This window comes from Suricata suricatta, chromosome 8 (assembly GCF_006229205.1).
Source record: "Suricata suricatta isolate VVHF042 chromosome 8, meerkat_22Aug2017_6uvM2_HiC, whole genome shotgun sequence".
NCBI classification, from domain to species: Eukaryota; Metazoa; Chordata; class Mammalia; order Carnivora; family Herpestidae; genus Suricata; species Suricata suricatta.
The window spans coordinates 16,153,380-16,164,807 of NC_043707.1; the positions used below are offsets into that span (position 1 = coordinate 16,153,380).

Here is an 11,428-nt window from a genome sequence, read left to right on the forward strand (position 1 = left end):
AAGATAAGAATAAAAATAGTGCCTAAATAACAGAATGATTATGAGGATTAAATGAATCAAAATATACAAAGCACTTAAAATGGTTCCTGGCACAAATGTAACACTAGAAATGTTAGCTCTTATTATTAAGACTCCATGCAGCAAATATTTGTTCAGTTTTTGCCGCAAGTACACACGGACTTTATCTGTTTTGATTCAGGCTTATTTGGCACAGGTTGCCAGCATCTATGCTGAGATTCACAAACTTCTACTCAATAAACATGAAAGGAGAGCCCAAATCCCAGTTTGTGAAACACTTTATTTTAATAAACGAAAAAGTATCTGTCATCATTTTTATCATTTATACCATTGGCTCATATCTTTTTAGATATTGGACATCATCATAATAACTAACAATTGAATACTTTATATGTTGAATGGGTTCTAGATGAGAGAGACAGAGACAGAACGAGCGACAGCGAGAGGCAGAGACACATAGAGTGTTAGTTGGATGAAATGTTCCCGAGGTAAAGTAACTTGTCCATGGCCACACAGCTGGTCAAGTAACACAGCTGGAATCCAAACTGAGAGACATCTGATTTCAAAATCTTGCGCTTTCCACTCTTCCACATATTCCTTACGTTATCATTAATTTCTTGTATTTTATATGTTTATGTGTTAGACAGTGAGAACAAGCAGCTTCCTTTCAATCTGTGAATATATGTAATTTTACACTATTATTATTATGTGAGGAATATAATGGGCCCCCTTGGGGTGTTGTATGTACTTGCTCTTACAGACCTCTAAGAAATACCTGGATCACACCAGTCCCTGAGCCATTGTTTTTAGTATCCAGAAAAGGAGCTCTTATTCCTTGAAAGTAGAGAAGTAAGCCAAAAAGTTAGGGGGAAAAGAACCCATCTGTTTATTATAGTACATTTGTATTCTACTTATGTCATTCAGAATTCTCTTGTAATTATAATGTATGTACATTTGGTTAATGAAAACTTTTCAGGGCTAAACAGTGTACTTTAAAAAAAATTTTTTTATGTCTTTTTTTTATTTTTGAGGGACAGAGAGAGACAGCACGAGCAGGGGAGGGTCAGAGAGAGAGGGAGACACAGAATCTGAAGCAAGCTCCAGGCTCTGAGCTAGCTGTCAGCACAGAGCCTGACGTGGGGCTCGAACCCACAACCGTGAGATCATGACCTGAGCTGAAGCCGGCCGCTCAACTGACTGAGCCACCCAGGCGCCCCACAATGTACTTTTTAATTGAAAACAAAGAGTATCTTCTAATCTTTGTTATACATACGTGTATTTAGCACAAACTTTTCACTCTAGAACAATGAACTTTTTCACTGATAGTATGAAATGCTGAGAAAAATGTAAGTCTGAGCCCTCAACATGAATCGTTAGAATTATGAAAATATGTAAGATTAGGCAGGAAACAAAACCCAAAGAAATGTGGATAGAATCATAAACTATTGTTTTTCTCTGGTACTTGATTTTAGGGTAAAAAGTACATTTCAGATATATTACAGTGAGGAGAATAGTGAAATATATATTCATTTATTCAATAAATATTTGTTTTACCTACTACGTGCTAAGTAAATTCTGAGCTTTAACCCCAAATTTTGTTTAATTTAATTTATTTATTTAATGTTTACTTATTTTTGAGAGAGAGAGACAGAGAGAGACAGAGAGTGAGCAGGGGAGGGGCAGAGAGAGGAGACACAGAATCCAAAGTAGGTTCCAGGCTCTGAGCTGTCAGCACAGAGCCTGATACGGGGCTTGAATTCATGAACTGTCAGATCATGACCTGAGCTGAAGTTGGACACTTAACTGACTGAGCCACCCAGGTGCCCCTAACTGCAAATTTTAAAATCTGGATTTATGTTAGATTTTAGTTGGATCTTTCACATTACCATAAAACAATGTTCACTGTTTCTAAGCAATGGATTCTTTCATATGGTTGGTTTTAGTAAAATTTCTTCATATTAGTGTGAAAATAAAAATGTAGGAAATCATTTCCTGGTTTGTTCATTTTAAAGGAAATAATGGCTATGTCTTTGTTATTGTGTAATATTACGATCCTTAGTCAACTTTCAATGGATGTATATGGTTAACAATGTTTCTAAGTCACAATAGACAGTATTTCTTGTGTGTTTCAACTGATACTACAATTCAGAAGCAAATGTATTTATTTTCTTCTGAGCACATTTATTTTGTCACCAGCAAGAGTAAGCATAATTCTTTGTGTTCCATCTTAACACAATGTCACTCTGTTTCCATTTCAGTGCCTTGTACTTTTCAGTCAGTCCTGGCTGAAGAAGTTTGGCTACTATAAAATCATCTTAATTTCTTTCTACCTAAAAGGAACAGCTTCCATTGTCATGTTACTTCTTGGACAGCAATACTATTACTTTTTGGCTCTTTATCTCACTGTTATCATGTAAGTAAATCTGAATGCCAATCTGAAAATTATACTAAGTCTTGCCCTTCACCCTTTCAAGCAGCAAAACATTTTTTATCCAAACTATGTTGAATATTCATTTCTAGGTAATCATTGTACCTTTTTGGCAAACTGAATGTTTACAGTTTCTTTTCTGAAGAGATTTCATACATTAGATTTTGTAGTAAAGTTATATTCCTCTTTTTAATCTATTAAAGTGCATCATTTAGTAAATGTTGCTGCCAAATAAAGAACTTGACCATCATGGGGCACTTGGGTGGCTCAGTTGGTTAAGTGTCTGACTCTTAATTTCAGCTTAGATCATAATGTCCTGCTTGTGAGATTGAGTCCTGCATTGGGCTCCTTGATGGGCGTGGGGCCTTCTTAGGATTCTCCCTCTCCCTCTCCCTATGCTCCTCCTCTGCTTACTCTCTCTCTCTCTCTCTCTCTCTCTCTCTCTCTCTCTCAAAAAAAATTTTTTTTGCCCCCAAAACATGTTCTTTGCCTTTGTCTCCCATCTTGGGAAACAGCTCTACTATCTGTCTAGATGTCCAAGTCAGAGATTTTTGTCTTTGTCTTCTCTTTCTTGTCACCTACGTCCAATATGCTACCAGTTATTAGTCCTGATGTGTCCTGAATCCATCTCTTTTCCAATTCCATTAGCTCAGGTCCTCATTGTCTCTCACATGGAGTCGTATCTGGCCTCCCATATGGTTCCCTTGTCTCTAGTCTCCTGTCCTTCCCACAACTTCATCCACACTGCCCCTAGAGTAACATGTCATTCCTTAACGATCGTAAGTAGCTCTTCTCATTGCTTTCAAGATTTATATCATGAAATGATGACATATTAGGTCTTTTGTTATATAGTCTCTGTTTACTTCTTCATTCTCATTTCTTACCATTCTTCTGGTTCCACTGTACTTCACACCAACCAGGAATATTTTGTAGTGTAGATACCTCATGTCTAACACGCAGCATTCTGTGCCTGGAAAGCTCTTCACCATTTCTTTCCTGGCTCTCTCCTGGTGTTTTCTTTCTTTCCTTTTTTGTTTAAGCGTATGTATTTTGAGAGAGAAAGAGAGAGAGAGAGGGAGAGAGAAAATCCCAAATCTGTGATGTCAGCATGGAGTCCAGTTCGGGGCTTAGTCTCACAAACTATGAGATCACAACCTGAGCCGAAATCAATAGTTGATTGCCTAACCAACTAAGCCACCCAGGTGCCCCACGATGATTTTCTTATTAACACTTTCGTTTTTCTAGCTTACTTTATTTTAAGAATAAAGTATATAATACATCTAATATACAAGATATGTGTTAATCAACTGGTTATGCTATCAGTAAGGCTTCTGGTCAACAGAAGGCCATTAGCAGTTAAATTTGGGGGGAGGCATAATGTATATGTGAATTTTCCACTGCCTGGGGAGTCAGCACCCCTAACCTCTGTGTTAATCAAGAGTCAACTGTACATTATTTCATTTTTCCTTCTAATTAACAAAATTTCAACTTTCATTTGATGTTTGTTTTTTTTAAACAAAATCTGTGCCTCCTAGTTATATGCATATTTTGTATGTATGTTTTAAAATTGTTTCTAGGGTAATTGCGCAAGCTTCTTCTTGTTTGTTTAACCTGCCATTAGCTGACGTGGTGGATGCAGATTTACTGAAGTTCAATCGGCAGTAAGTACATTTATTCAAATATCAGCTATGAGAATATCACATGGACGCAGGACCTATCAGAGTCTGCCTTTTATTTTGCCCCTACAAATCACCTATCTAAGAGATGATCATAAGAGGCATCATTGGGAATTAGAGAGCAGAACATAATAGGATGTTCATAATTGTTTGCCCTGGGCAACTTCTCCCAGCTTCTGGAAGGGCATAATAACTTTTTATACTTCAGGTTCACACAGCCACTATGACAGGATTAGATATCCAAATCTAAAGTAAAATCTCAGATAGCTTTATGTTCTATTGCAGTATGCCTTATTACACTGGATGTCAAAGGCAAAATGGCCTTTTCTCTGTGACATTGTAAGAATTAAAATTAAAGATTAAAAATCTTCTCTTTTTTTACTTGAAAAAATGTAAAGGGCTGCTGATGAGAGGTTTTGTTCTTTGGTGTGGTTATAAGCTTTTTACATCAGCTGTAAAATTCACTTTATTGGTAAATGTTTTCTGACCTGTACTCTGTTTTACAGATTAGAGAGGAATGTGTTATTTTAACACAGGTGTGTTCTTTTTCTTAATGTTTATTTATTTTGAGAGAGAGAGAGAGCATGTATGGGCATGTGCACATATGTGCAAATGTGGGAGAGGGAGAGCGAGAGGGAGAGAGAGAATCCCAAGTAGGCTCCATGCTCAGGGCAGAGCCCAATGCGGGGCCTGATTTTGCAACCAAGAGATCATGACCTGAGCTGATATCAACAGTCTGATGTTTAACCAACTGAGCCACCCAGGTGCCCCTTAGGTACATTCTTTATTAGCTCTGTAGAAACATTTAGACTAAATGGCCTCTTTTTTTTTTTTTTAATGAAATTTATATCGAGAAAAGCCTTGCCAATCCAGCTGCTTGATGTCTTCTTTATATAATTCCTCTTCTGTTTCAGGGTTTTGTTGCTAGGTTATGTTTGGAGGATAAGCAAAATGGTGAGCTCCTAAGAGTGCAGGTGACCCTGTCTTCTTTTGTGTCTCTAGTGTCTAGAAAAGTGACTGGCTTAAATCACTCTTAAACTGAGTAATTTAAGGGGCACGTGGGTGGCTCAATTGGATAAGCATCTAACTTTGGTTCAGGTCATGATCTCATGGTTTGAGTTTGAGCCCCCTGTCGCGTTCTGTGCAGATAGCTCTGAGCTCAGAACCTGGAGCCTGTTTTGGATTCTGTCTCCCTCTCTCTCTCTGCCCACCCCCCTCTCTCTTACTAGCTCTCTCTCTCTCTCCCAAAAATAAACATTAAAAAATTAAATCAGTAATTTAACAAGAAGAAACCTCAATAAACATCTACAACTCTCAAATTCTTTTTGAATGAGGCTGGATACACATAAATAAAATGTTTCAAGCAGTTGGAAGGGAAAAGAAACCAACATTTACCACACGCCAATGTGTGCAAACATTATATGGCTTTTGCTCATTCAGGTCTCCCACCAACCTTGTGTGGTAGATATTACTAACTGCATTAATATGTATTGATTGCCTCCTAATGTGTCAGACTGTGTGGTAAATGCTGGAGATATGATATAGGAGGCCTTGTAACAGAGTCCCTCTAAAACATACTTTCTCTCTTTAAAAATTTTAAAAATTAAAAAAAAAATTTTAAGTAATCTTTAACCTAATGTGGGGCTCAAACTCACAACCCTGAGATCAAGAATTGCATGCTTCATGGACTCAGCCAATCAGGCGCTCCTAAAACATACCGTCTTATGCACATGGCATGCTGTATGCTCGGATGACTGGCTACTCTGGAGGCTACTGGTGCTTTTCTGCTGGCATAAGTTGTATCCTTACCAGGAGTTAGTACTTCTATTTCAGATCAGTTAATATCAGCTGCAGTAGTTATTATAATGACAGAATTTAAAGGGTGCCTGGGTGGCTCAGCTGATTGAGCCTCTAACGGAGATCAGGTCATGATCTCATGGTTTGTGGGTTTGAGTCCCGCATTGGGCTCTGCACTGACAGCATGGAGCACGCTTGGGTTTCTCTTTCTCTCTCTACTCCTCTCCAACTCATGCTGTCTCTGTCTCTCTCTAAATAAATAAATAAACCTTAAAAAATACTTAGGAACTATAAGGATGAGATGAAAGTTATTTCGGTGAAAACTAAGTTGAATGCTTTATAAAGATCTGACAAAGATAAGGTGTAAAAAAATACTATCAGGTCTGATGTGATGAGAACTATAAATGTTTTGGGGGGAAGTCATAAAAACCTAAAGCTATCATGTACTCAGATTGTCTTATAAAAAACTGTAGCTTCACTCTATAACTGACAGTAGAAACTGTAGATCATATAGTTTGGATATTCTCCTTGCGAGAACAAAGGCACAGCACTTTCACCCGTGGGCCCGTACTCCAAGGAAAAACTCAAAGAAAAGATTGATGAACAACTACATTTCACTTGAAACAAAATGGTTACTGTCTCTTCTTCTAAAAAGGATTGTTTTAGGGGCTTCTGGTTGGCTCAGTCAGTTGAACATCTGACTCAGTTTTGGCTCAGGTCATGGTCCCAGGGTCATGGGATCAAACTCCGCCTTGGGCTCTGCACTGAGCATGGAGTCTGCTTGGGATTCTTTCTCTCTCTCTGCCCTTCTCCACCATGCACATGCACTGTCTCTCTCTAAAAAATAAAAAATAAAAAACAAAAGGATTGTATTGCTCTAGCCAACTGTCCTCCTGAAAATGTCAGATAAGAACTTAATACAATGAGCCAAAATAGATGTAGCCCTCACCCTATGTGGCACTGACAGCCTAGTGAGGAAGACAGACAGCAGTTGTATTATAATATTATATTATCATACATAAGTGTCCTCATTTTTAGGAAACTAAGACTCTTGAGGGGTTCCCTTGCCCAGGGTAATATAACGGGCAGATTGAAGAACTAGGAGTGAAACCCGAGTTATTTCTGTCATATCAGACTTCCTCCAGTTCTCTGGCCTCATCTTTCTTCCTGTCTTTTTCTTTCTCCTCTGTTTTTTTGCTTTTTCCTCTCTTTCTCCTCTTTGGATGCAAGGTTTCTACCATTAGTTGAAATATGACAGGATTTTACTTTATTCAGTCAATGCACTGGATTTATAGGTTTATTTTATCTGATATAACCTAGTTATCAAAAATTATATGGCAGGATTTTTACTTAGAGCATGTTTAAGTAATCCTTAATGAAATCTGGGCTGAGACACTTAGATGTGAACCCCAGTTCTACTACTTACTAGCTGTGTGACTGAGGGCAAGTTAATCTATTCCCCCAACTCTAAAATAGGAGTGACAGTGTCTTCATAGGATTGTTATGGGGTATACAGGTTTGCATTATTTTTTATGTAGGCTCCACGCCCAATGGAGCTCATGACTCTGAGCTCAAGGGTCACATGCTCTACCAACTGAGTTAGCCAGGTGCCCCTGTGGCGGGATTTAAATGACTTACCACAGGGGCACCTGGCTGGATAAGTCGGTTAAGTGTCCAACTCTTGGTTCCAAATCAAATCACAGTCTCATGGTTTGTGGGTTCAAACCCTGTGTCAGGCTGTGCACTGACAGTGTGGAGCCTGTTTGGGATTCTCTCTCTCTCTCTCTCTCTCTCTCTCTCTCTCTCTCTCTCTCTCTTTCTCTGCCCTAGAACTTTCTCTTTTTCAAAGTAAATTAATAAACTTAAAAAAATTTTTAAATGACTTAACAGTACGGGGCATATATAGCTCTCATTTATTAAACATGCAAGAGTCTAGCTGTGTCTCCTCTTCGATCTGTCTCTTCATTGAAATAGTTTGGCTCTTCTAACTAAGAGGTTAATATTCTGTAACTACTATATTATTTCTATTATTGCCTAGTTAGAGTCAAGGAGTACTTAATTGACAAAAAGGTCCTTGATTTCTGTGTGATACTCACCCATGCTATCTTTGTCTGTTTCAGGTCACCCCTTTCCTCAATGGTTTTTGGCATCAATGCTTTGTTTACCAAACCTGCTCAGTCTTTAGCTCCCATGATAATACTCTCTAAGCTAAAACAGTATGGATATGGAAACCCAGATAAAAGGTAGGGTAAAAATGCCTTTGAAATAATGCAAAGGAACTATGAAAGGAAACTCAGCCTTTTACATTGATTACTAGGCAATTATCTTGGACTTTGCATATTATTAGTCATTAATTCATAGATCTTGAGTAAGATCTGAGACACTTAATGTATTAATGTCAAAGGAATTTTCATAAGAGTATCTTTAAGGGTGTTCTGAACATTATATTACAAATATCTATAAAATTCAAACTAAGGTATATATTGATTGCTTTGATTTAAGTCATTCATTCATTTATTATTTCATTGCACAAATGTTTCTGAGGGCCTGCCAGACTTAAAGGTGCTGGGGGAGGGGCACCTGAGTGGCTCAGTCAGTTGAATGTCCAACTCTTTTTTTATGTTTATTTATTTTTGAGAGAAAGAAAGAGATAGGGAATGAGCAGGGGAGAAGCTGAGAGAGAGTGAGACACAGAATCTGAAGCAGGCTCCAGGCTCTGAGCTGTCAGCACAGAGTCTGACTCAGGGCTTGAACGCACAAAAGCCAATTCATGACCTGAATGGAAGTTGGACGCTTAAACGACTGAGCCACCCAGGTGCCCCAAATGTCCAACTCTTGATTTCTGCTCAGGTCATGATCCCATTGTCGTGGGATCAAAACCTGTATAAGGCTCTATGCTGAGCTTGGATCCTACTTAAAATTCTCTCTCTCTCTCTCTCTCTTTCTCTCTCTTTCTCTCTCTCTCTCTCTCTCTCTCTCTCCTTCTGTTCCTTTCCACCCTTGCATGCCCTCTTTCTCTCTTTCTCATAAACTATGAAAGAAGGGGTGCTGGGGATATAAGATGAGTAAGGAGCCTCTAAGGGGTCCCACAGATTATAAACTGCTGTGATAAGGGCTCTACCAGAAGCATAAAATGGGCACTGTGATAATACAGACAAGAGATTCCTACTTCAGTCTGCCTGGGGCAGGGAGCATCTCAGAGAAAAGGGGGTTCCTGAGCTGAGTTTTGGGTGCTAAGTTGGATTTCCCCTCCTGAACACTGAATGACATCATTCCAGGCAGAGAACACAGTATGGCAAATGTCTGGAAGCATGAGAGAGCTCTTAATAAGCTATTCATTTATTTGCTCAACAAACATCATTGAGAGCCTACCGTGTTTTAGGCTCTGTGATAGAGCAGTGAACAGCAGTGAGCAAAACAACAGAAATCTCTGTCCTCCTAGAGCTTCAGGTCTAAGTGGGAGGCAGGCAGACAAAACATTAAATAAAATACATAGTATGTTAGTTGGCAGTAAGTTCTTTGGTGAAAAATAAAAGAAGGGGAATAAGAAGGGTTGGGGAAAGCTGTGTCTTTAATTAGAATGATAGGGAAGGCCCCAGGAGGTGACATTTGAATAAAAGCCAGGAGATGGGAGGGCACGATGGTGGCTCGCTGGGGGGAGGGTATTCCTGGCAGAAAACACAGCAAGTGCAAAAGAACATAGAGGCACCATGCCTGGCTTTCTAGATTTCACAAGGAAGTTGGTGTGGCTGGAGCAGGGGAAGCAAGAGGAGGCCAAGTCTAGTAGGTCCTTATAGCCCTGCTTTGTTACTTTGGTTTCACTATGGCATATATGGTGGTCTTGAGGCAGTGGAGGATTAGTTTATTTTTTTTAATTTGCTTTATTTTTTAGAGAAGTTTTAGGATCACAAGAAAATTGAGCAGAAAGTACAGACTTCCTATATATATTCCCTTCTCTCCACTAGGTGCGGCCTCCCCCACATCAACAGACTCCTATACTGGTTACAATCAATGAACCTCCAAGATACATTGTTGTCACCCAAAGTCCATAGTTTACGTTAGGGTTCACTCTTGGTATTGTACATTCTCTGGGTTTTGACACATGTGTAATGACATGTATCCACCATCACAGTATCACAGAGAGTAGATTTAGGGCCCTAAAAATCCTCTGTGCTCCACCTGTTTATCCCACTCTGCCCTAACCCCAACAACCAGTGATCTTTCTACTGTCTCCATGATTTGCCTTTCTCAGAATGTCAGAGAGTTGGAATCATATAGTATGTAGCCTTTCCAGATAGGTTTCTTTCACTTAGTAATATGCATTTAGGTTTCCTGCGTGTCTTTTCATGGCTTAATAACTCATTTCTTTTTAGCACTGATTCATATTCCAGTGTTTGGATGTGCAGTTCGTTTATCTATCCACTTATTGAAAAACATCTTGGTTGCTTCCGAGGCTTGGCAATTATGAGTAGAGCTGTTGTAAACACCCATATGCAGCTCTTTGTGTGTGGACATAAGTTTTCACTTCCTTTAAGTAAATATCAAGGAGCACAATTGCTGAATTGTGTGATGAGTGTGTTTAGTGTTGTAAGAAAGAGCCAAGCTGTTTTTGAAAGAGGCTGTACCATTTTGAATTCCCATCAGCAAAGTAATAAAGAGTTCTTATTGCTCCACCTCCTTATCAGGATTTGGTGTTGTCAGTGTTTTGGACTTTAGCCATTTTAACAGGTGTGTATCTCATTTTAATTTGCAGTTTCCTAATGACTTATGATGTGGAACATATTTTCATATGCTCTTTTGTCATTTGTATGTCTTTGGTGAGGTGTCCTGGTCTTTTGCCCATTTTTTAATCAAGTTGTTCATTTTCTTATTGTTGAGTTTTAGGATTTCTTTGCATATTATGGATAACAATACTTGATCAGATAAACCTTTTACAAATATTTTCTCCCAGTCTGTGGCTTATATTCTCATTCTCTTGACAATGTCTTTGGCAGAACATAAGTTTTTAATTTTAATGAAGTCCAATTTATCAATTATTTCTTTCAGAGATTGTGCCATTTGTGTTGTATCTGAAAATTCATCACTATACCCAAGTCACCCAGATTTTTCTCCTGTGTTATCTTCTAGGAATTTTATACTTCTGCACTTGACATTTAGGTCTTTGTTCTGTTGTGAGTTGATTTTTGTAAAGGTATAAGGTCTAGATTCACTTTTTTCACATGTAGATGTCCAGTTGTTCCAGTGACATTTGTTGAAGAGACTGTGTTTTTCCTGTATTGTATTACCTTTGCATCTTTGTCAGAGAACAGTTGATTATATTTATGTGGATCTATTTCTGGCCCCTCTATTGCATTACATTGATCTATTTTTTATTTTGCCAGTACCATACTATCTTGATTATTGTAGCTTTATAGTAAGTCTTAATGTCAAATAATGTCAGCTCATTGACTTGGCTCTTCGTCAGTATTGTGTTGGGTATTGCCTTTCCATATAAATTTTGGAATCAGTT

General features: G+C 38.5%; 1 protein-coding gene across 3 annotated transcripts in view; it reads left to right on the forward strand.

Annotated features, from left to right (window-relative positions):
* The window catches only part of LOC115299678 (transmembrane protein 180-like), a 35,824-nt gene that overhangs the window by 13,002 nt on the left and 11,394 nt on the right, over positions 1 to 11,428 (forward strand). For all 3 annotated transcript variants that reach the window (XM_029949129.1, XM_029949128.1, XM_029949127.1), the window contains 3 exons: positions 2,277 to 2,431; positions 4,024 to 4,107; positions 8,040 to 8,162. In XM_029949129.1, coding sequence (XP_029804989.1) covers positions 2,277 to 2,431; positions 4,024 to 4,107; positions 8,040 to 8,162 — 362 coding nt within the window. The remainder of the gene's footprint in view (positions 1 to 2,276; positions 2,432 to 4,023; positions 4,108 to 8,039; positions 8,163 to 11,428) is intronic.